The 25698-nt window shown below is 43.2% G+C and overlaps 1 protein-coding gene across 1 annotated transcript; it reads left to right on the forward strand.

Annotated features, from left to right (window-relative positions):
• Positions 1–37: 37 nt before the first annotated feature.
• stt3b (STT3 oligosaccharyltransferase complex catalytic subunit B) lies at positions 38–25011 on the forward strand. Its single transcript, XM_088365967.1, has 16 exons — positions 38–555; positions 8196–8304; positions 9881–10168; positions 10978–11043; positions 11896–11995; positions 12285–12383; positions 12972–13118; positions 15164–15212; positions 15666–15820; positions 17325–17536; positions 18200–18387; positions 19362–19533; positions 20263–20436; positions 21276–21389; positions 22253–22459; positions 22621–25011. Exons 1-16 carry the CDS (start codon positions 296–298, stop codon positions 22693–22695), a joined length of 2415 nt encoding a protein of 804 aa, XP_088222093.1. The 5' UTR covers positions 38–295; the 3' UTR covers positions 22696–25011.
• The last annotated feature ends 687 nt before the right edge of the window (positions 25012–25698 follow it).

Consider the following 25698-nt stretch of genomic DNA (forward strand, 5'->3'; position numbering starts at 1 on the left):
TTCTAATACCTGTCAACTTGTAACAGGCCGCGACAGCTTCCGGTAACCCCGCCCATCGCATCTCTTCTTCCTCTTTCCACCGGTGCTGTGGAGCGTCGTGCGGGTTCACTATTGCGGTTTCGGTGCATCACGGGATGTAACCGCTACCAGTCCAAATCTTATCCGAAAACCTTTCGAAATTCCTGGCAAGGCAGCAAAGCAAGGGAACTTACATCAGCACGGAGCGGAAGAAGAGAGGCTAGTTTTGGCTGGAGGGGGACTCTAGCAAACCTACTGACTTCTACCGCACGCAGAAATGGCGGAGCACCACGCAGTCAGCGACGGCAAGCACAAAGCGTCCGCTAATGCCGGCAGCTCGGTGCACGGGAACAGCCGAGCCGGCGCCGCGGGTGCAACGGGCGGCAGAGGAGGCCTGTCTGGCGGACTGACACAGCCGGCTGGGTGGCAGTCGTTACTTTCGTTCAGCATTCTTTTTCTGGCCTGCCTGGCCGGATTCAGCTCCAGACTTTTCGCCGTCATTCGCTTCGAGAGCATCATCCACGAGTTCGACCCATGGTAAGATGATGATGATCATGATTATTCGTATTATTGCGATCCCGATCGTAGTTGCATTGATTGCCCTGTTTGAATGGCTGCTCATTGTCATGCTGTGTGAAGGAAGCATTTCCTTAAGGTTTTTTTTATTTTTTGGTGCAAGCGGTTGATAATAATGTCACGGTCCGGACGTTTGGCACGTCCAAGGAACCTTGACATTTAAACATGACGCTTGGAGTCTTATTTAGCTAGCCGCTCTAGTTGACTACTTGTCTCGTGCTGATTTGGCAGTCTTCTTCCACACTCGTGCTCCCACTGGGGCTGCACTTGACTCAAATAGGAGGTAAGAAATGAATGAGGCTCTGCTTTGTGGACTTTTAATGCAATCCTAGTGGGAGTATGACGTTGCACAATGTGGAGAGAAATCGCTTCGACCGTGACCGCTGTGATTGATAGTGTTTTTCCGCCAGCGGGGTTCACTCTTATCTTCTAAGTCGTTGGTAATTATACTGTGGAATGATAAAAGGAATGGATAGATCGAGGCAGGCTTTCGTTGACGTTCCAGGCTGGTGCTCGTCACCACTGCAGACGGTTTGTAACCCGGAAGCAGATTGATTCGCTGTGACCTGTCATCACAATGTTCAGTCGAATTTAGTCACGTGACTGATCGGGCTTCCTCTTTGCGCTCACCACCTCAGTTAAGTCAAAGTATTTTGTACAATTTCAAAATACTAATTAAATAAGTCACAGATATCAACAGCTTCATTAAGGGGGATGTGATATGGAAAGATAGGGCTGTAATTGCTTGGACAAATGCAGAGCTGTAACAGATCACGTTTTAATTTCCATCCCTATATTTAAAAAAACCACTATGAGCAGTAAATGCACAAACATTAAGCTCCAATGACTGGTTTCATGCATAATGTGGTACAAAATAGGCCTAGAGGTTGGTGGTTGTTGATCAAAGCAGAGGCAGGCATAAGTTTTATTTTGGTTCCACACAAATCGCGTTGTAGCGTTGTCTCTTAAAGGGGCGGGGCCTTGTGCGTGACCTCAGGAAGTGCATGTGTCTCTGAGCGCCAGTTTTGACCTACTGTACTGGACTTTGTGACCTTTGAAACATCCCACTCGGACATGTTTTGCTGTAGGCAATGTTTTAACTATTTCTATTTCTCATGCAAACTGAAGTTGCCTTGTGTGTAAGACAATTTAAAAATCATCAGTTGTGTAATCATTCAATTTGTATTTATTTTTCCTGATATGCTACCACAACTCCTCATTAAGTTTGACTTCAGGTTCTGCGGCCTTCCTCGCTTTGCCCTCATTGGTATGGGTACCCTTTTGAAAGATTAACAGCAGACAGGCTAAGTATGTTGTTAATGTGACAAGAGTCTGATTATTTTTACTTAGTGCTTGGAATGTGCCCCAAGCTATGACCTTAACATTGTTTGTGAGTGTTAAATAGTGCTCAGAGGCTGCTTTCTCTCATTAGAGCCTAGCCACGTAGCATCTGGCTGGTCACACAAGTGTTTTGCCATACTGCATTGTGCATTTGAGAAACACTTGCAGCCAACGTGAATTCATGTTCCCCCGGATTCCAAAACAAAGCAATTGCAAATAGAATGGTTGGTTTAGATTTTTTTCGTCAGGTCAGTCAGGTAAGTGGATTACTCATCACATAAGTGAGAAGCACAGCCCCACAGGTTTGAGTTTGTGTGACACGTTTAGGAATTTGACAGGGTTTATGCTTGTAGCGCAGAATGGCTGTTGCATTGATTCATGGGGGAAAAGCGAAGCGCTGCCATTGGGTTTGACTCGGACCTCTGTCACGTGCCGCATTTTTCATTAACAGTGTCGCATTCATTTTGTTGGAGTCTTTTACCAAAATGTATTGAATTAATTTCCCCTCTAAAGTCACTCATGCATGCTAAAACAAGGAGACAGGAGCAATTGATTGCACTTTAGTTCTTTTGCCGTGTCTATACTTGTGCATAGGCGATTCTTGAATATGGTCTCATTGTTAACGCAGCGTCATGTATTTCTCAAAATAAATCCCCTCTATGCTATGCGCAGGGCTTCGGGGTAGAAGTGTTGGTAGAATGAAAAGCTTGAACGTTGGCATACTGACAGGTGTCAGCATGGAGCTCCGTGGGAGCCCACAACTACATTTGCAGCAAAGAAAGATGGGGGAGAGAAATTGCGGGAGGATGCAAGGCGATGCAGAGGGAAAGAAGGATTTAATACCTGTCACGCATCCAATCTGAGGGAGCTTCTATAGATGGAGCCATAGAGATTTCATTGTTTCATGGCTTTTTTTGTTGTCGTGCGTCTTTGCTTTGTTACGACACTGGGCGCATTTTTATCTGCCCGTGTCCCAACTGTGTTAAAAAAAAAAAAAAGTGTCTGTGGCTAAGAGATTTCTTTCAAAAGTGCCCATAAAACAGACACCGCTGAAGACTGGATTGATTTTTCAAACAGTTGGATATGTCTTGAAAAAGTTATTTCACCACATCCCAAAGTAATTTTGCTTGCAGTTTACTCTATTGGTGTTTGCTTGTTTTTGAACAAGCCTCCTCTAAATTGCCATAGTTGTTTAAACTTGTGTCGGAGCATGTTGAAAGCTTCTCTGGCTAGCTTGGAGTAGCTTGAAGCCTGCATCTCATATCGCAAAGCATCGATGGAGGGTTGAGTGCAAAGTGTTGTTATTATTGCGGACGAAAAATAAAGGGAACGTGAGCTTGACTGCCGGCCGGATAATTGTTTTCCTACTGCCGGCGGAATTAATGGCCGCAGGAGTCACTTAATGAGGTAAGGGACCTTGGCTTGTATAAAAAATGTGAAAATGTTGCTTGCTTGGGAGAAAAGTTAATATACAACAACTTGAGCAAACCTAAATGGTATTAGAATAATTAATAGGATAGTTGATTGTACAAATATTCATTAGTGATAGTCTAATCACATTTTGCGACCAAATATGTCCTAATCATTTTTTGTAGTCTCTATCAAAATTCAAAAGAACCAAAGACTTCCCTATGAATGTGAATGAATACAGTAGAGGTCAGTGGCGTCCAATAAAAGGAAAGTGACTGCTGTTGTCAGATAAAGGTGAGCACGTCCAGATCTACGATGCTCATTTGCAAAGGGGAATGAATGGTGCTATTAAGACTTTAATTCGGACGGCGGCTGCTTTCACTTGCACTCATTGGATCGCTCGCAGCTACCAATGACTATTTGTAACATGAAGTGCGTTATTAAAATGAACTGTGTGTCAATGGTGACCGACATGCAGGAGCTCATTAAAACACCTTATTATTACAGCGGTTGTGATTGTCCACTTTAATTGGTCTTTTGTTTGCTTCAGCCGAGAGGATTCCGCGCTACTTGAAACCAACACTATGTGTAATTAGTATTCCTAGGGCTCGGCTACCGCAATATAAAAATGGGCCCCGATCTCCAAATGCTATTAACGTGAACTTAGCTGACTCTTCAAGATAGCTGGAATCTTTTAATGGAGTTAACGTGGCGGCGTTAGTATTCTTCATGAAGAAGCAAGCCATTATTCGCACGCAGCATCAAAGTCACTTGGACTAAGTGCTGAGACCAGTGCAATCAAATAATGATCAACATTTTTGCCGATTTTTGGCCATGTTTTAGGTCAAACCGGTAACTGAATCATAACAGTGCAATTTTGTCCAGTCAGTTTGACATAATGTCCTGTTTTTGGAAAAAGGGATGAAACAAAATGGCACAGAGCAATTTCCCATTTCGGGGGATTGCTCTGTGCCATTTTGGCAAAAGGGATAAAACAAAATGGCACAGAGCAATTTCCCATTATTATTATTATTTTTTAAAAGTAGCTTGTGACCAGCGTTCTGTGTCTACGTCAGTGACATAATAAATGTGTGTCACCTTTGGCTCCAATTTGATCCAGAGCCCCAAAGTGCCTACTCACTCATCTGTCTCTTTCTCCAATCCAATGGTCTCATCCAGGCCCTCCGAAATACAAGACTTGCATGAATGAAGCAAGTGGAATTCCTCTGGAGTGAAGATTGAAGTGACAAGGCATTCGCAAGATGGCATTGTCGCGGTTCGCTAAGATGGCTTTCATGCAGCGGTGAATGCTGCAACCGTAATCACCTTGTGATTGACTGGCCATCAGTCCAAGGGTGCGGTGCACTTCTCACCTCAAGTCACCTGACGTCATTTTTGCTGTTACGGACTATCGTTTGCTGACCTTATGCTAGTTTGGCTAAATAAAGAAAGGAATTGTCCTCTTTGTTCCGAGACTTTCCAAGTGTCATAGTTTGCAGTGCTATAGGACCAAATTGGGTCACGTCACTGTAACTCATGGCACATTTGAAGACGCATAGAGAATTGATATCAAATCCAACCAACCAGTGTGACTCAGCTAGGACCTTTTAAAAACTCTCCGCTGCATGGGTTGTGTCGCAGAGGAACTCAATTCTCCGGGTGCCGAGATTAATTTGGGTTTCCTCTGCCTGAGGACGAGCGTAGCATACACTGTAGTATCATCCGTTTAGCCACGAGCCATCCTTCATCCTTGCCACCAAAGCCCTTAAGTGTGAAAACTCCCCCATAACCGGGACGATATAATTGGATGAATATCCAGTGCTTGATTTAGCACAGGAACTTGGTTGCCCCCACACACTAAACAAATCAGTGTCCTTTTTCCTTCACTAAATTATGCATGCAGTCGCAGTTATAAGAGTGTAACTTTGTGTTATCTGTATTCTGCTTGGTCGCTCATTAATTTACGTGAATAACGGCTGCTACATCAAACGAGCGCCGCTTTGGGGGTTTCGTGCTGCGAGACCACGGTTTTTGTCGTCTGTCTTCCGCTCCCCCAAAAGAAAAAAAAGAAAAATCATTTGTTTTTAGTATTAGAAATTCCTCCTACGCTAATCGAGACCAAATTGTTCTGGTTGGTTGGCAGGTTATTTTGTATGGATTGTCAAATTACTTTTGAGTGTGCTTCGCTAATCGGACATTAAATCATATTTGAATCAGGAGGTGGCAAACGACTCTCACCCCCTGCTTGTTTTTGTAAATATGGACATATGTTAATTCATGGTAGTTGTTAAGCAAGTGGAGCGAAATAAAACTGGCCTCGTAGCGGAGTTATTGTCAGATGTTCCATTATTTTTATGGCCAAAAGCCATCACGTACTTAGCCTCTGCAAACGCTGCACTCGCTTTATTAAGACGCTTGCTTATGTATGGCATGAAGTTTGCCATTACAGATGGTGTTTTGCGACTTAGGGTAGCGCAAACTCAACTCGTCCTTCCACTGCGTCATTAGCACTTTCAAAAATGCAGTATTGTCACTGTGATGTAATCTGTCCCCGAAAAGTCATGATCATCATCCCTATGTCTACGCTGGAGAACCTGGCAACGACTCCAGCTTTATAGCCAACAATGTTTTGGAAACCTTTGCAGAGACCGTGCAACATCAAACGCAAATATTGATAGTGAACTTTGTGCCCAACAATGGTGTTCATTGTATTGGATAAGCAAGTGTACCATTCATTTGCCGCAAAATTAACCATTAATGCCTCTTGGCCGCACAATCAGGGAAGTTGTTTACATTCAGCAGAGTCTTTCCACATCTCAGTCACTACCTGCATGACGTATTATCAAGTGTTCTCAGTTCTGCCCACCCAGGATTAGCGATACCCAAATGGCAAGTGTCTTCATGCTGCTATTGAGGTCTTGCACCAACATTAACTTGATTTAGCACATCATCTTAATGATTTACTTTGCAGGATGTCAGTGTCTTATTCAGTCCATTGGGATGGGGATATACTACACGCGGTGGGTCTCTTAGTGACTTTGCAGTACATAGCAAAGCCATTATGATCAATGCAGGAAAAATAACCACCTGGTTTTTTGGAACACACTAATCAATTGTATGGCCGACAGCTTTAAGTGTCCACTGCTGTACTTTGCTTTATCATCCCCTTTTATGGCCTATTCATTTCCGGAAGATGTATTTTATTTACTACGACTTGGGAAAAGGTTTTTTTTTGCTTTCCCGCAGCAAGTAAATGTTTGGATGTATCAGTTCTGTACAAGAACAAGATGGCCGTGCTGCGCAGGTATCGAATCGTAGTGTGGTGCAGTGCTGGTCAAATCACTGTCAATAAGTATAAGATGCAGACCTCAAGTCGCATGGTGATAAAGATTCGTGAGAGAATGTTTTAAATAGGCAGCAGTGTCATTGAATAGGCATATGACAGCTTTTGTTTGCAATGTAAAAAATACAGTTTTGTCTGTAATTAATCAAAATGTGTGCGGTTTAATGCCGTTGTTCCGTTATCCTATTTTTTGCAATCGCATTTTTTGGGGTGGGATAAAAGGCATTCTTCCAAAATCCATGTCCTTTGATTCATATGCCACCGTTTGAATTTATTTGTTTTGTTTTGGGACTTAGCATTTAATTTTCTTCTTTTGATTGGATTGGCCACAATTTTTCATTTCAAAGAAACCCCCACACAATGTGTCTTGAAACACACCATTTGATTTAACATAAATTGGTCCATTTTATAAACATAGTTGCCAAAATGAATTGTGTCTATTGGTCTTTTAATTGAATTCCTGACTCAAGCAAACGTGGATGCAATTTGGATTCTTTTTGGGAGATAATTGGTATAGACTTGCACAGAATGAAGACTAAACAAGGAGCTAAATTCAGCCTGGCTTTTTAGGAGAACTTCCAGATTACATACTACCTCCAGAGCATTTAATCAAACATGCCAGCATTTATTTTTAGGCTAATGCTCTTTGATACATGTGAAATGAGATTGAAGTGTTTTGGAATCCTCGTTTGGGGGATATTTATGGTTTGAACTAATAGTTCTAAAACCGTTTGAGGGGGTTGCAAACGTTTTTTTTTTTTTTTTTTTTTTTTTTGGACTATTACCAGCCATTCATCCCCAGTGGGATTATGTGAAGTTGGAGTTATGTGCCAACCGGCAGATATTGACACTACTTAGTATTTAATCGGAATCTATCTGGTGTTTGTGTCGTCTGGCTCTTAAACATGAATTCTGTCCATCAGGCATATTCTTCACAAGGAGGATTCGAGCTGACATCCTCTTTGGATGCTTATGTGCCTGCTAATAGGATTAAGGATGTGCCCCTTGAATAGTCAACAGTACTATATGGAATCTGAACAGGGTTCGCATCAAAAATACTTTGTTTTTTCCAGCAATGGCAACATTTTTGCGCAAGTGTTTGCCTCAGAGTTTTTTGTCGTCCTGTAGATTATTGAAATGGTTTAATTTGGGTTGCTACAACCCTGGCACATGGTTGATTGCAGTTAGAATTATTTGCACGCAGCTTTATTCAGCATAATTCCGCAGGGTGCATTTGGCTGCAATCAATTTTTTTTTCTTTTTTAACTTAGGCTGACCTTAGCAGTTGGCATCACCGCAAAGGCTCGGAGTGAATTGGAGCCTTCCCTCTTTTTCACAAGGCAAAGCATCTGCCGCGTCCCTATTGTTTCTACTCCCACAAAAGCCACCCTTCTTTGGAAAAGTGTTTTTTTTGTCCGTCAGCTGACATAGCAATTTGGCAAGCTGTGACAAGGACGAAAATGCGGTGCAGTCGTTCTTAACCTTCATCTTTTTGGTGTCTCCTCAGGTTCAACTACAGATCAACACATCATCTCACAACCAATGGCTTCTATGAGTTTCTTAACTGGTTTGATGAAAGAGCCTGGTACCCGTTGGGAAGGATCGTAGGTGGCACGGTACGTTTTTTCCTCTGCTGCAAAATGAGGTCGTGCTCCTCATCGCACATTTCTGCTTTTCTGCTAGATTGCCTCTCTAGGTATTAAGAACACATTTTAGCCAAGAAAATAATGAAACCTTTATTGCAATTTCTTTTATCAACGCGGTATCATTTTGAGGCTCACACAAGATGTTCTCTTTGGTCACAGTTTTAGATGCTGCATTGAAGTGGATCAAATGCATGTTTAATTATTATTTTACAAAAGCATTTAACAATGATTTTGACTCCAATCACCTTTCACCAGGCTCCTTTTTTGTCATACACAGAAAAAAAAGCAAAAATAATTCAACTAATGATCTGATTTGTAGCAGAGGTTTTCGAGGTGCTGTGTTCAATGTCATGCACCATGGCAACATTTCTTCTAATCGGATGCGTCTTAAATGTTGCGACTTTTCTTTCCCTTTGAAGCAGCAGGCTTTGAACAGATTTTACAGGGACTGTTGTTGTTTCGGCTCATTAATAGCCCGGCAGAGAGCCTGTCAGTCATCGTCGTGTTGTGGCTGGTCCTTGCCACAATATTTTAATTTCTCTCGTCTACAATTATAGTAATTAAATTCATAAACAAATTGCACAGCCTGTAATTCCGTCACACTTTTGGCCTTAATGCTCTTTGTTAAATCCAAAATCCCCCATGTCAGTCATGTGACAGTTCTCGACTTTTTTTTTGTGCAGATACCATTATCATCGCAACGCCTACTTTAGCTGATGATAAAGGGCAGCCGCTTAAAAAAACATGACAGCTCATGTTTGCTCATTGTGTTCCGTAATACACAAAAGCAGCGAGGAATAGCAAAACCTGTCGTCTGCTTGTACTCGTCGTCAGAGGCTGCTGACAAGCTAAGATTGTGAGTTTCGACCTGGTGCACGGTGGGGTGGGGATATGCGAAACACTGTTCCAAGAGCAATTGCGCCTATGGCTGACATTGACTGGGCCAATAGGAAAACACCACCAAATGGCATCAGTGTCACATTAGTGCTTATGTAAGCTAGCAAAATCTAAGCTTGCACGCAAACGTGCGGTAATAACTCACTTTCAAATCTGTAACAGGAGCAATATAATTCTGTGCCCTTTATACCACTGCATTATATCAAGCTTTCTGCCTGCTGGCTTTTTTTATTTTTTATTTTTTTAATTTATTTAGATTCCGACCATTCTCATGAATTGTTGATGGTGACATTAAGGCTCCAAGCACTCAGGTGGTTCCGCCATTTAGCAAATAGATGGGGCCTTTATCAGTTAACGTGACAGTCGACTTTCTTTTGAGCCCAGTTCATCTTATTTCCATTTCACGAGAAGCCGTCATGCCGAGGAGAAACTGCCAGATATGCTTTCTCCTGACACCAAAGATAAGAAAGAAGTGTTTCTTGAATGTGATGGTCCAAACAAAGCACAATAGAAGCTATGAAGCAAACATTGTTATGATTAAGACAAAGGCACCACAAGTGCATCTTTGGTGAAAGCTTGGTACTCTTGGTACTTGTTTTGTTTTTGAAATGAGAAACTTTTTTCCTCTTTTCCCATCCCATCTGGCCAGGTCTATCCCGGTTTAATGGTGACGGCAGGGCTCATCCACTACGTGCTCAACTTGCTTCACATCACGGTCCACATTCGAGACGTGTGCGTTTTTCTGGCGCCGGTGTTCAGCGGTCTCACGGCCATCTCCACGTTCTTGCTGACGCGGGAGCTGTGGAACCAGGGCGCGGGGCTGCTGGCGGCCTGCTTCATCGCCATCGTCCCCGGCTACATCTCCCGCTCCGTGGCCGGCTCCTTTGACAATGAGGGGATTGCCATCTTTGCCCTCCAGTTCACGTACTATCTCTGGGTATGTGTGCGCCATTGGATTTGTGACTCCTTTTTTTGAAGGGGCATCTTTCACAGTCCTTTGTTCATGTTGGGTCGACACAGGCAGAAAAGTGGCCCCCGTTTTATGTTGTATGGTCTCAGATGATGAATTATAGATCAGCAGTCTTAAAAGGCCTGCATGGGAGGCTTTCGATGCTGACGCGCAGTAATGGCAGACATGAGCCGAGAATACAAAAGGAGAGCTTTGGCCAAGCGCATAATCCCGTCTTTTTCTGATCAAATTTCATTTGTTTGATGCTCTCTCCTTCCAATTAAAATGATGATATGCGAATGCTAACTGTTGTCACCGAGTTCAAATACCAAAGGAGAAAGGCGCTAGTTAATACATCATGCCGCAGGAGAGCCATTCATTGGACATAATGCAATTATCTTGGTGGGATTCACCTACTTTACCTTTCTTTTTTACTAAATACCTCTAACAGGGCTGGCGAATAGGAGCGCAGGGACCGAATGAGATTATATTAGAAGCACGTGGAGTTTGCACACAGCACTGATTGATTGGGGGAAAAAAGCCATCATGCGGGTTTCCCCCAAATTGTAACTTTTATTTTACCGTGTCATAGAAAAATAAAGCGTAGCTGCTATTTTGTGTGACGGGGGGGAAACAAAATTGCCTTCAACATGTATAACCGGTTGGACCAACACCAGCACTCTTCTGTTGGTTTTATGATCAGGAATTTGAAGAATGTGACAGCAACCTGAGATGTAGTATATTAAATTGAATATATCTTCACTCCGGCCATGAATGAACTGCTTGTTTTTCCGCAGGTGAAATCTGTGAAGACGGGCTCCGTGTTCTGGACCATTGGCTGTTGCCTCTGCTATTTTTATATGGTAAGTGTCGTTGCACACAAACAGTGACACTGGTGACATTTTGATGTTTCACCCCATGGCTACAGCTGCTATTTGTTTTATTCCATGCCTTCCTTCTGCTGATGTTTGTGTAAGCAAAGAAACTGAGAGTCTATTGTATTGTTAAGTACAGGTTGTTTTTAAGCTCATTGAATTCAGAAGGACAATTGCAGGTTGTCCTTTTTCTTTTTACCCTCTGAAGAAAGACGGTATGTGATATTGCTCTTTCATTCCATCATGCTCAATCTGAATTGCTAATTTGTATTTTATCTGCAGCCCCCCCCCCTACTGTTGTTGATACAGTCATCCTAGCAACAAAAAAGCTTTTGGTCGTGAGGCTAAAGTACAGCATCATACCGCATTGAATTTTTTTTTTTCAATCCTGTTTCGCTTTTAACACAAATGCGACAAGTGCGAGAGTAGCATGTCGATAAAAAGAGGTCCTCGATCTCGCTATCAGCCTCATCGGAAAGTGCGAGATAAGGTAAAAGGATCAAAGCGACAGGCTTGGGCTGATGATGGAGGGACGCCACCAGAAGCTTTCCAGTTGCTGTGCAACATCTTTTCTTTCCAATCAGAAGTGTGCGAGGGTGGAGAAGCATTACGCCTGAATCTCTCTAGCCGTCATGCTCGTTCTTCCAATAATGTGTTTTCATGATCCCTCTGTCTAAACAACCAGGGTGCACAATCATCGGGGAGCGCCGTCGCTCATTTTGCCCGATTGAGTATTTAAACTGTTGACGACGCAACCTCCAAATGCAAATATGGCACTCGTTTGACATTATTAATAGGGTCACGTAACTTTTAAAGACATGTAGCGGCCGTCTCTTGCAGGTGTCGGCATGGGGAGGCTACGTGTTCATCATCAACCTGATTCCCCTCCACGTGTTTGTGCTGCTGCTGATGCAACGTTACAGCCGAAGAGTCTACATCGGTATGGCGCACGCCTTTGTCGGAACTGACTTGATGTTTACTCCTCAATTGGATTTTGAATATAAATGCATGCAAAAAGAAATCTCCTCCTCTTATACAACCTACCAACAGCTGCTCAAAATTGTAATTGAAGATGAAAAAAGATGCTTTGGTTACAGTGGGACGGATAATGAACATGGGGGGGGGGGTGCAAGTAGACAAGCTGGAAATATCCGACATTGATATCCTTTTGAGAGTTTGAGCTTGTAATATTTTTATTCCCCCCCCCCACCCCCTTTGTCTCTCTACAGCTTACAGCACATTCTACATTGTTGGTCTTGTGCTATCGATGCAGATTCCGTTTGTGGGCTTCCAGCCGATCAGAACCAGCGAGCATATGGCTGCTGCCGGTAAGTCAGATGTGACTAATTTGAGTTACGTGTCGAGTCTCTAATAATGTGAACTTTTCCAACTACCACCGCTGCAGTATACTAGTGGTTTTCTTTTTTCTCCTCCTTCTTAAATTGCACCCAAACGGCGTTAAACAATTCAACACCTTAAATATCTGCCACTCACGGCTTTTGGCTTCCCCCTCGCGCTTGCTCCGACAGAGCAAGCGTATTTTACGTTTGCCTGCGTAGCAGCTGCTCGGAACATCTGCTGGTAGCACTTAGAAGAGCGAGTGAGCCATGGAATTGTTGGGACGGTGCCCCCGTGGCAGCGGGAAGGTGGGATAGAATTTTAGCAACGTGGCTGCTTTCCAAGACACATTGAAGGAAGGAAAGGCAGGAACGGGGTGATGCGCATTGTCAAAGGAGGTGCTGCTGAAGGCGCTGGAAAGAAGTGCTTCATTTCTTTTATATCAAATTCACCAGATGCTTAAAAGAAGGGGGGCAAATTGAATAAGAAAGACCCATTCGGTGAAAACAAAGAGTGCCATGAAGGACAAGAGATTCACTATTGAGTCTTTTTTTTTTTTTTTTTTTTTTTTTTTCTAGGTGTGTTTGCACTTCTCCAAGCGTACGCCTTCCTGCAGTACTTGAGAGACAGACTGACCAGGCAAGAATTCCAAACACTCTTCTTCCTCGGCGTTTCTCTGGCAGCTGGCGTGGTCTTCCTCACCGTGATCTATCTCACATATACAGGTACATATGCATTTCTAATATCCTGTCATGCACCATGTGCTCCGTATTACTATACAGATGTGCTCATGCTTTACTTGCAATTTTGTTTTTCATATTTAGATGGATATTTTTTGCGCAGCTTCTTTATCTTTTGCTCTATTGCACTCGGTAATTATAAGATTAAAGATTCAATTGCGTCTAATGTAATTAGGCGTGCGAGCAATCTCAATATTATTCCTGTCTTTGCTTTCGAATCGAATGAATCTGATTTATTGCTCTTTACACTACTTGCCGTAATGTCCTCCTATGCACACAGTGTCATTTTTGCACGAGTCCCATGGCAGATTAAATTAATAAGCGTCTTCTCAAATAGGTCAATGAACTGATCCGGCCGGGATCCTTGCATCAAATAGACTTGCCCTGAGGGTTCGTTTATTTCATGCCACATTAAAGCTCTCGTGTGATTGTGAGGCCAAGCAGTCGTTCGTGTAAATGGAATGCATTGTTATCTAATACCGCAATGTAAACAAACTGAGCAGGTCATTTTTCAAGTAACTAACATTCTTAGTAAAACAGAAGTGAAATGCAAATTTTGTACATGGAGAATACTACAGGCACCTTCATGTAAAAGTCATACAAGATTTTCTAGGGAATGTTTTCCTCATATTATTGTTGTTGGCGTATTGTACTGAGCAGTCACGGTAGATAGCTCGCTACCTGTATGTCACAAGAAATTCTTTTTCTGGTTGTCATCACATTTTCTCAGTTTGCATCAGCGATATCCTTTTGTGGTTGGCATGACAAAAGAATAGAGGGAGAAAAAAAACCTCACAAAGTTCCACATATATGCTGAGGTTTTGGTGATTCCTCTCAGCATGTGTCAGGGTCTTTTTTGCTTTTCACATTGTCCTGGTTAATATTTTCTTGTGTGTTGTGCATCTCCGCTGCGGTTTTATGGCGAGCTGAGCCGCCTACATTTCATGCTTCCTTTGTCATTTATTGATTTCATTTAGATTTTCCCCGAGTATTTCCAAGCTGTAATTTTTGCTGCGGGATGGAGTGCTTTTTGTTTTTTTTGCAAAATTACATTTCATTCCATTTGTACGAATTAGAGTTGATTTAGCATTTCGGGAGCACTTCTCAGTAAAACTCTGTTTAACATCACACCAAATGAAAGTCCCGAAAGGCGATGAATGGAATAAATTTACAAGCGCACTCAAATCGTATCCATAAAACGCATTTGATGAGTCTGTCGATCATTATTAAGGGGCAATTTATGTCAAGTCGCTGATAATCAATAGCTAGTTCTACTGAGGTGTAATGTGGAGACAAATGAGTCACCACTCAAAAATGGCTAACATTGCATTTCTAAATATTCAGCTGAGCTCATTTGCGTTGTCTGGTATGGCATGTACGACGACGAGAGGCCCCCCGAGCAACAATTCAAAGCTGTAATGTATTCCAGATCAAAGCTGAAAATATGGATGCATATATATGAAATACCCTGTGTGTAATTTGCAGCTTAAACGCTTCCTCTTATGTTTATAAATATGAGAATTGCAGTCATTAAGTTGTCATGATACGACTGTAGACACATTCTTATAATCACACATGAGCGCTGCATTTTCTGGAGCCTTTGATTGGTCCATCCTTGAATAGTTCTATAGCCCGCACAAAATGTCTTGCAGGGAATTATAACAGCACAATGAATGGTGGTTTAAAGTGGTCTTACACGTATTGCTTGCAAATGGTGTCTGTTAAAAATTGAAGCACAATTCTAGCGACATGATTTGAATTTTAAAATGTATTTTCAATTTCAAGGTGTTGAATATACACACCGTTATTTTGTCAGTGAGTTGTCTAAAAATGGCAGAGATTGTGTTTTCTGCTCTTGGAGAGAGGAGATGGACTTTTGGAATGGAAGCTGGCCACACAATGAAAGCCTCAGCGACTTGGAATGATCTGGCTGGCGTGTCTCTCGCCCTGTGTCAGCTGAGATGAGATTGATTTCACAATAGAGGATATATTGAATATGATAATGATTTTTTCTTTTCTTCTATTTTTAGGCTACATTGCTCCGTGGAGCGGGCGTTTCTACTCACTTTGGGACACTGGGTGAGTTGTACTGAACAATTTGCTCATCACTGTACCATGTCACACAGAGGTTTCAAGGCTGCGACAGAACTCTTTTTTTGCCCCCAAATAGCAGCATGTGTCCTGTGATCTCCAAAAGACAAACGCGCGTGTGGCAATTCGTTCTCCCGTTGTTTGCTAATTGAAGACTTGTCTTGTCCTTAGTAGGTTGATAGAAATTCTTTTTGTGGCTGGCTGTCTGGCTGGCTGGCTGGGTGGCTGGCTTTTCTTCCCCCACTATGCTAATCACTCAAAGCTTGAAAGGGAAAATATTCCAAGTTTCAGGCTGTAATGAATGAACAGATAGCATAAAACACCAAAGAAAGAGCATAACTCATCTGTGTGAATAGCTTCATCCCGCCTTCTGATTCGAGAGAATTGATTGTACCATCTGTCAAAATGCTCATCTCTGTCCTTTCAACTTTCCCCCCACAGCTATGCCAAGATCCACATCCCCATCATAGCGTCGGTGTCGGAGCACCAGCCGACCACGTGGGTCTCCTTCTTCTTCGACCTTCACATCCTCGTGTGCACGTTCCCGGCAGGCCTCTGGTTCTGCATCAAGAACATAAATGACGAACGGGTGTTTGGTAAGACTCACTCTCATTGAGAATCAAGGGCATGCAATGTACCCGCTATGTGTCCAAGAGGTGTGCGCTAACCAACTGCAATCTATCCATTCTATCATTTGGGGCATGTTTTACCACTCAGTGGATCGTCACAAGATGAATGAGCCTCATTTGATCCTAGCAAAAGACACTAAATTCTTCTAGTCCCCTGAAGGGAATGGATTTGAGGACAGCGCGGTTCACTTTGAAGTGGTTGGCAGACATCCAGGGCGTGATATCGTTAAGTCACTTTGATGGGGTGGAAAGGAAGGCCAAGGATGTTTTGTTGTTGTTGTTGTTGTTATTTAGAATGACTTGTAACTTTTGATGTGGCCAGTGTAATTATGAACAGAAGCCTTCAGGGACACCATGTGTACCTATATCCATGCAGGAAAATTGCTGTCCATGCCAATATTATGACGTGAGCAAAAGTTCAATTATGGAAACGAAATGCTGAAATGAATGGAGCGCAAAAGTCTCTCTGAAGCCGAACGCTGACAGTTTCATTTTTATTCAGTCGAGTCTTAATGAAGTGCCAAGTCGCTGTCATTCAGATAAGAAAACACTCACATTTATCTTTGAAAAAAAGGATGTTTAGAAATATTCTTCAATGGCTGTCCATCAACACCCCCCCTAATCCCTCAACGATTAAACATTTACATATTGTGAAATCTAGTGATTGTCTGTCTGGGTGTCACAGTCACCTTCAGCTCTCTTGCATTGTTGCTGACTAATTTGAAACAGATTGTGCCAAAAGATAAAGCAAGTATGGAATCCACGTATGGCATGGGAATAGCTGAATACATTTTTAATAATGGAGAGAATTTTCTGCTCCGGCAATCTGATCATTGAATCTTTGCAACTATGACGGTCCTTTTGTTGGCTGCCTGCTGTTCCAGGGGCAGCCAGTTGGCGGTCTCAGTGCGGCAAACAATGACTGTCTGTTTTGTTCATGGAACTGGGTGAATCACTCCATTTTCTCTGATTGAATAAAGCGAGGTGATTTGAAGGCAATAATGTGTTGTTTTTTGTGAAAAAGCAGCAGTAAGAATAGGCAGCAAGCAGTCTGACTGCGTCTGAAGGACAACAGAACTAAAGTCACCAAATTATTACAAGCTTTCAAGTTGAAAGATTAGCTCTGTTCAGATGAAGGGCAGAGAACCTTTAAAGCAATAGCAAAGTCCTTCAGCAGTCTGCTTCTCCGACAACTTACTCAGCCAATTATTGCTATTGATTAGCCGCTCACTTGTTGAGCCAGGTCGGCGCTTTTCAAGGACGGAAAGCTATAAAGGCGTTTTCTATTCAGGGTGTGCAATGTACATGGAGAATTAGAAGACTGCTTAGCTGAGTCTGGGGCTACTTTTTCCACTTTATTCATGGGATTCCCTTTCTTCTCATTCTTTTTTTTCTCATCCAGCATATATTTTCAGTCTTATTCAATGAGTGGCTTGGTTTTTGTTTCTTCTCTCCTCCTCCTTCCTTGCAGTTGCCCTGTACGCCATCAGTGCGGTGTACTTTGCCGGGGTGATGGTGCGTCTCATGCTGACACTGACTCCGGTGGTGTGCATGCTGTCAGCAGTAGCTTTCTCCAGCGTCTTTGAACACTACATGGGAGATGACACCAAGCGGGAGAAACCCCCCGCTGAAGATAGCAGCGATGAGGACGACAAGAGGAATTCTGGGAATCTCTATGATAAGGTTGGGTCGAATCATTGTCAAAAAACATTTCAACGGCCTGTCTTGTTGCGGTGTATTATACCGTACTGGGGTGGATTTACTTTGCAACATCATTTTTTAAATCTGCTGTGATGCATATCATACCGGAGAGGCGAAAATTGAAATTGAAGGGTAAATCCAGCCCTCGATTAAAAGTCACTGTGATCTCTCTCTTTTTGTTTGTGAACTTGGCTCGACACCCTTTGTGGTGCTCAAAAGGAAGGCTGGCAGACAGTCAGCTTTCATCTACGCATCCCACCAAAAGATTTCGAGCCGTTTCAGCTCACCTGTGATTCATCCGGCTATTTGATACCTTTTATTCATCTCCGAGCGGTCTCACACGATGAACGGGTGCTTTAATACCCTTTATCGTTTGTTTACAAATGTCAGCCCAAACATTGAGTGCAAAGCTTAACACCCACCGCATGTGCGTACATATTTTTCAAATGAGTATCCTCGCCACAACATCCAGACCACTGGCATTTTAATCAGCCCAAAGCCTGAAAATACTAACAGTGCAATTCTTTGTCTCGCATTTGTACAATAGGTACGCTGACACTAATATTGTCGAGGTGCATGAAATCAACCAGGCCATCATTTGCTCAAACGCGAGCACTCTTCAAGACAGTTTGCATATGTCTTCAGGCTGGCAAGGTACGAAAACATGTGTCGGAGCAAGAGAAAGCAGAAGAAGGTTTGGGGCCAAACATCAAGTCCATCGTGACCATGCTGATGTTAATGCTCCTGATGATGTTTGCCGTCCACTGCACCTGGGTCACCAGCAATGCCTACTCCAGCCCCAGCGTGGTACTCGCCTCGTACAACCACGACGGGTAGGAGTTGCGCGCTCACACACACACCCACACACACCTGCTGTAATTTGATAATGGCTGTGAAATTAGCATAAGGCGAAGGCGAAGTGCACAGTAGCATGGCTCCACAAAGAGCAGCGAGCTGGGGAGTGCATGCATATTTCATCCATTTGTTGAAATATTGATGATGTGCATGACAGCGCTGGCTTTGATATGGCTACTTATTTTGGAGTTTCTGGGTCACGACGTAAATGTGTTTGTGTTAAGGATGTGCCGCAGTTATCGCCCGTCTTCAGAGAGTAGCGTAGCACTCGTTACTGACTTGCTAAATAGACTCAGGGAGACATGATCAAATTGTCGGCTTTCCCCTAAATTCTAAATTCGGCCCAGTCCTGCTACTGTTAAACGTATGTGGTGCTTTATGTTCCGATGACATAGTGTGCTAAGTCAAATAGTGGCCGCTGCTCAAATATTTGGCAGCGGCATTCATTGCTAGCTTGAATAAATGAAGCAGGGCATATTGCATCTCAAATAGACGCTGCGCTCCCCCTCCGCAGGACAAAAGAACCACAGGTGGTGCCAGTAGGTGGCTGCCATTCCCACTCTGACATGTGATACACCCAAGTGTCGGTTGCATGTCATTACCACAGCAAACGCCATCTGCGTTTGTTGGAGTTACAAGAAAAGCCGCTGCTGCTATAAATTCCAGAACGGTGAATTGTAGTGGTGCGACGGTAACGCCATTAATCGACAAGTTTGATCATCGATTGATTGGATCCCTCTTTTTCAATGAAAAACCCTTGTCATCAGCAAGTAGAGATACTTTTCTTTCTGCCCTCTCCATTAACCTTAGCTGTAATTAATACAGGCCTTGCATTGTCTCCACTTGACTAATAAATTCATAACAGGAAGGAGGGGGAAACATGCTAAAGCATCCCCGCATTTATTTAACTACTTCCCTGTAACGCTTTCTTGATTGGTCTTTGTGTTGTCAGGTCACGTAACATCCTGGATGACTTCAGGGAGGCGTACTACTGGCTGAGGCAGAATACTGATGAGCACGCGCGCGTCATGTCGTGGTGGGACTACGGTTATCAAATTGCCGGGATGGCCAACAGGACCACGCTCGTCGATAATAACACGTGGAACAACAGTCATATAGCGCTGGTAAGCTCTTTTGTTTGACTATCAGGCTCAGGATGATCAAGCTCTGTCTTTTTTTATTTTTTAATTAAACTGCCACTTCTAACCGCTTTCTGCTCATAGGCTCGGTATTCGGCATTTCATTTAAGGACACGACAGTTAATTGGTGTCGCATACTGTAGGAGGGCGCAAGTGTTGATTTGTCCCTCTGCTGCATTTCAAGATGTTTTGGTGTCAAACTCCATCTGCTCTTTGACTGCCCTTGCTGCCCGTTGGCTCCTCATCTGTTCCTGGGAAATATAATCACGGCGCATTAGAGGGCGTAATTGACTAGCGGCTACTGCTCTGCTTCCAACCTGTGCCTGTGCGGTGTTGCATTTTATTTGCGCTTTCTTTCATCTCCAACTGCGACAGTGGAGGCACTTCTCCCGCAAAGCAGAGAGGAGAAACTTTACAAGCGTCATCAAAAGTTTAATCCACGAGGATGCGGCCAACTTCCTCGATTAAAGCCGGAATTTGTCCAACACGCTTTTGAATGTCTTTGTCTGGGTCTCGTCCATTTTGGAGGGAGGGATGAGGGACTGCTAGTAAGATTAGGAATATACGCTGTCAAATTCACTTTAATGTTTCATCTATTTTATATTGTTCCATATTTCTAGCCTCGGGATGTTTTCCCTAAATACACTCGACACTAGCGTAAATTAGCTGTGGTGGGTTCTATTGGAAATGTATTAAGCTTTTGCCACACTTTAGGTGGGGAAAGCCATGTCTTCCAATGAAAGCGCGGCCTACAAAATCATGAGGTCCCTGGACGTGGACTATGTGCTGATTATTTTCGGCGGCGTCATCGGCTACTCGGGCGACGACATCAACAAGTTTCTATGGATGGTGCGGATAGCCGAGGGCGAGCACCCAAAGGACATCAGGGTAAGTGTCAGCTCGACATTCTTGCTCACAAGTAAGCAAATAGTCCAGCAGGTTTCAACACAGCCAGGAATGGAGCGAATGACTCCGAACGCATTAGCACCTGACCACAACAATGATGGCGAACGGAAGACTTATCAGTTACGCAACGGCAATCTATTTAAATGCCCCCCCCCCCCCCGTAGCTCCATCGCCGTAATGATTTTTTGGTGCAAGGTGCAAGCACATCAGTAACGCCTATCGACTGCTGGCTGCCAATGCTAGCTGAATACCAAGAAGAATCAGCGACCCCGGTTTTCTCTCTGATATCGTATGAACAGTTTGTTGTGTCAAACATTTGAAATGCTAGCATGGATTATTAGGAAAGGGTTTGATGTTAGTAAATGTCACTTTTATGTCAAAAGGTCTGATTGGAGCAGAAAGAAAACGAAAGGTCGCTCCTTTAGGAATACCGCTTGAATATTTATGGTCTTTGGGAAACTATATTGGGTGTGTGTGTGCCTCTTGGTTGAAGTAGTGTAGTGTTTCCACCAAATAGCTTTTCCAGCCACTGAAGCGTCTCCACAGCTCTGTCTTAGTACCTGATCCTTTCAACTAAGCACCCAGTCTGGATGTTTCCATTAAACACTTGGCTCCAACAAAGCCCAAGTGCAGCTTCACCCCCCCCTTGAGTGTAATCCTTGACATTCCATCCTCAAGTTTGCAACTTTGAGCTTCATGCAGAGCCCAGCGTGACTTCGAATAAGTTTTCCTTCTACGATTAAACACATTTTAAAGTCGGTGTACGAAAGAATGAAAAGCAAAGGTTATAATAATGAATGCGCCGTAATGTTTTCTTCCAGGAGAGCGACTACTTCACCCCTCAGGGAGAGTTCCGAGTGGACAAGGCGGGTTCTCCCACTCTGCTCAACTGCCTGATGTACAAGATGTCCTACTATCGATTTGGTGAAATGCAGGTGAGCTGAGCTGAGCAGTGAGTTGGAGCTAATGGCCGCTTGATTTGGCGCTGTAACTACAACACGTTGACTTGCACATCTTGAGGGCACGCCGGGTCTTGTTAGAATCCACAATAAGTTCCACCTGCCGCTCTGATCCACTTCAGCGGCTGGGATAATGAGCAGGAAGTTGACACAGGTCTTGTTATCTCCCAACAAGTCTGCTGCACTCTTACCGTGTGCTATGCCACTTTGTAGACAGTAACAAGCAGCCGCCGCCGCCGTCTGACTGGTGCTTGCTTGCTTGCTCACAGGTACCTCGGGAGTCCCCGCGGTGGGTAGGAGGATTTCAAGGGTTGTCAGATGCTTTGTGCCGTGGTAATAGATGGGCGGTGGGGGGGGGAGATGGGTTGGTCCTTCTTGAGCTGATCCGACCGCTGTAACTGCTGCCTCGGGGTCAAGAGAGTCGGTCAGTTGCGGACGAGATCTTGAAAAAAAACATCTCACCTAAATTGAAGAGGAAGATAACAAATTTTACACTTGTAAGACCGTGTTATTTAAAAGCCTAGAATATTCCTGGATGGATCGACAAAGCTACTCCTGTAATACTTTTCAGACCAATCCCTCACAGCACATGGGATTGTTTTTTCTACCAAAATCAGATATTGCCTAGCAACTTGCCGCTTCCACAGCTTTTCTCATTACTCTGCAAAATGACCCTTAAACCTTTTTCAAGTTGCCTGAAGGTTTGCAAACTGCTGTGCTCGATTTCTCCAAGTCTTACATTGCTTCTTAGAAAGACAGGTTGCCTAATCATTTTTTTTCTCATTTTTGCTGCGGGAAATTGTTTCTTCTGACATTTTGCTACGCCTCCTCTCCCCCAGTTGGACTTTCGAACGCCCCCGGGCTTTGACCGTACACGTAACGCTGAGATTGGCAACAAGGATATCAAATTCAAGCACCTCGAGGAGGCCTTCACCTCAGAGCACTGGCTGGTCAGGATCTACAAGGTCAAAAACCTTGGCAACAGGGAGCCCATCGACCGCAAGCTTCGTAGCATCGTGCCCAAACAGAAGTACACCTCCAAAAAGGTACAAACAGCTCGTGCGTGCGTGCGTGCGTGGGTGCATGTATGCGCCTCCAGGTCATTCATTTGTATTCAACCTTTGTTTATTTAGTGGCATTATTAATGTGGGAGGGAGGGTTCAGTGGCGTAATCAACCTGATGTGCCTGCCGTCTTTGGAATTGCAGACTGCCAAGAGGAAGCGTGGCTACGTGAAGAACAAGCTGCTCCTGAAGAAAGGAAAGAAAGTGCAAAAAAAGTAACCCAGACAAACTCTCCTCCTAGGAAAACAAATAGAATGCGAAGAAACCTCTGACAAACAATGAAGAAGAGCACCTGGGTGAGGATTTTTGTGGCACTTGGGCTCAAGCGTTTCTCATAAAGAGCACCCCCGTGTGGCCGGGAAGGTGAAGTGTCAAATTCCGGTTCTCCCCAGAGAGCCGTTGTCCATTTTATCTCGCCGGGGGGGGGGCATTTTGTCTTGCTTCTTTTCTCCACTTTTTTTGATTTTGCTATTAATTTTTTTTAACTTTGTACTTGAATGTGTGGCGTGGCGTCGGGCTGCTCTGTTGGTTTTTGTCGATTAAAACTGTTGTGCTACACGAACGATGTGATTATCAGTGAGCTGGGGCAAAGGTTTAGAACGGGGGCGGTGTCGGAACATTTTGCACCAAAGAGCCATCGACGTGACCTTGCTCAATGGCACGTGAACTCCTGAAAAAGTGAGGAAGCGCTCAGGCCTCGTTCCTGACACGTGTACACGTCAACGTATGCGGTATGGAGGGACGTCACACACCTGTTTGAAATCACCTTCACAATCATGATCATCATCACTCACTCTTCTTTTTCTGATCATCTAAAAAAAAAAAAAAAACAATTGGCCTAAAATGTCATTGTTATGTAAAAATAATGTCAAAGGAGTATAATATATTGGATTCTTGTGATTTTTTTTTTAATATGGAGGTTTTTTTTCTCAAATTTTCTTTGTGAGTGTTTTATGGATGTTTTTTGTATGGCAGCAAATAGATCAGTGAATGCAATAATTCTTGTACAGAGGGCCTTGAGATTTTGTTAATGGATGGAATGAATGTGTTTTTACAATGCCGCCCATTCCCCCCCATATAAATAAATATTCTAGATTGTACATTTTTGCTGCTAGGGCTTCAAAGAGGCAAGCAACAATATGTAAAAAGTAGGGATGTTAATAAATTAGGCCTCCCCTCCTGCAGAGGGAGCTCTAGTTGGGTAAGCAAGCCCTAGTGCCTCTGGTCATTGACTCAGTCTTCCGTCATTTGGTCGTCGTTTAGCAACAATTGCCTTGCAAAGCGCACGGAAGGGGGGAACTCGTCTGGTACGGAGACTATGTAAAGAGTTTCATCGTTCAGTTTTTGCCTTGCCTTGCTCTTCCCATCTCATAGGGAAACACATAACCCCTTTAATGGTTTCCACTCCAGAGCTGTGTCCTGTTGCGTTGGCTCGTGTGGAAATGTTGCTGTTTTGGGCCACACTGGGGGGGAAAAATCAAGACGATATTGCAAAGTATACAATGAGACAAGTCAACATTTTACAGTTAAGTTGTAATTTTACACACAGTATAAGAATTGCAGTTCAGTACAAACCTCTTGGAGGTGCTTGTTGCTTGCAAATTTGCATCAGTGGTAAAAAGAAACTAAAATGTAGTACAGTTAAATTTCAATGATCAATGGTCATTTTAGATAACATTACAACTTTGTTGTGATAACAATACAACTTAATACTGTACTCATCATTTCACAATTATTTTCTGAACGGTGTGGCCCTTAACAGTCTATTCCTGGCTCGTCTGAAATATCTTCTTAAAGATGGAAATGACATTCGCGCAAGTATCCTATCGATGTCTTAAATCTCATTTTGATTTTTATGTTTACTGTGATGAGCAAAAAGTTTTGAAGCAAAAAGTCTTGGTTGGTTGAACATTTTCTTTCAATCAGCGATAGCAGTCAGAATTCAATCAGCCAAAGGGTTTTCCATTGTAAAAGTCAACTTTCTTGACTAAATGCAGTTATCACATTATTTGTAACAAGGACACAGTTCTGACCGACAGTAAGCTTTTTATTTTTTTATTTTATTTCCCCCCGGCCCCCAAAGACACTGAACTGTGTTGACACTTCATTGTGTTGCCATGTCAGATTTCTGATTCTGGAAGTGCACGCCTCCACTGTCTTATAGATATGATCATTATGTCGCATCTGCATCACTGTTTTTTTTCATTTTCTTTCTTCACTGGTGTTTCTTATCACATCTTGTTTGGCTTTCAGACCATCACCTCAATTTGCTTTCAAAGGATGAGTTCAGACTAAGCCTTAATGTGATGTGAGTTGCTTACCCTCCTGTGTTTTGTTTTTTTAAGTAACCAAAATTTCCTTCACTACTGCTGTTTTTTTTGTCTCAGTGCTGTTTGTTCTTGACACTATTTGATTTTCTTCCGGGTTATTTGTTTGACGCAGTCCTCCTCGGCTCTTCTTCGCCCGCCCGCCCGTTCAGCATCTACACTGTTGCTCTGTTTGTTCAGTCATCTTTAAATATACACCTAAATTAAATCATCTGTGTTGTCATTGTGGCCTCCCCTCTGAACATTTGCAACAGCAGCGTTTCTCCAAATAGTTCCTTGCAGGTTTAGTTGTCCACTGGGTGGCAGCATTAACCTTCGAATGACGGTGTAGTCACTAATAGTCTCACGCTGACCGCACGCACACAAGTCAGGCGAATGTACGCTACACTATCAGTGACTTTAATTAAATGCATTCAATATTGACAGTATCCTGTACCGCCACTGTGTGGCCGTCAATGGTAGTGCAGTGCTAACACTGCAATAATATAGTCTACATAAAATACAATTATACACTATATATATTTATGATTTAAGCATGTGCTTCAGACATTAACCACGAGAGGGCGACAGGGCCATTGAAAACATCCGCCCACCATCAATTAGCATGGTTACGACTTATGGAATTCAACATATAATTTGAAGAGTCGCGGTGGGTTGTGTTTAATTACATGCATATAAAGTGGTTAAAGTCACTTCCCAGCATCGCGACGAATAAGGCCGATTTACGATAAAGACGTCAGTTTTACGGCAATGCACACCTGTTGTCTGATTGCTGAAGGATTGTTGAGCAGTGTTTGTCGAACAATTGACTCTCTTCACGACATATTTCACCTCATACGTAAGTCCATTTAATTTGATGGATGTTATATTTGTGTTTAAAATCTGCAATTCGTGA

The sequence above is a fragment of the Syngnathus floridae genome, chromosome 21, assembly GCF_059516105.1.
Source record: "Syngnathus floridae isolate MCC-2025c chromosome 21, RoL_Sflo_1.0, whole genome shotgun sequence".
Classification (NCBI taxonomy): domain Eukaryota; kingdom Metazoa; phylum Chordata; class Actinopteri; order Syngnathiformes; family Syngnathidae; genus Syngnathus; species Syngnathus floridae.

Coding starts and splice junctions, on each gene's coding strand:
- stt3b (XM_088365967.1), top strand. CDS start 296: ATGGCGGAGCACCACGCAGTCAGCGACGGCAAGCACAAAGCGTCCGCT. Junction 19,534..20,262: donor ACAACAGTCATATAGCGCTG/GTAAGCTCTTTT, acceptor GCCACACTTTAG/GTGGGGAAAGCCATGTCTTC. Junction 22,460..22,620: donor AGAAGTACACCTCCAAAAAG/GTACAAACAGCT, acceptor TTGGAATTGCAG/ACTGCCAAGAGGAAGCGTGG.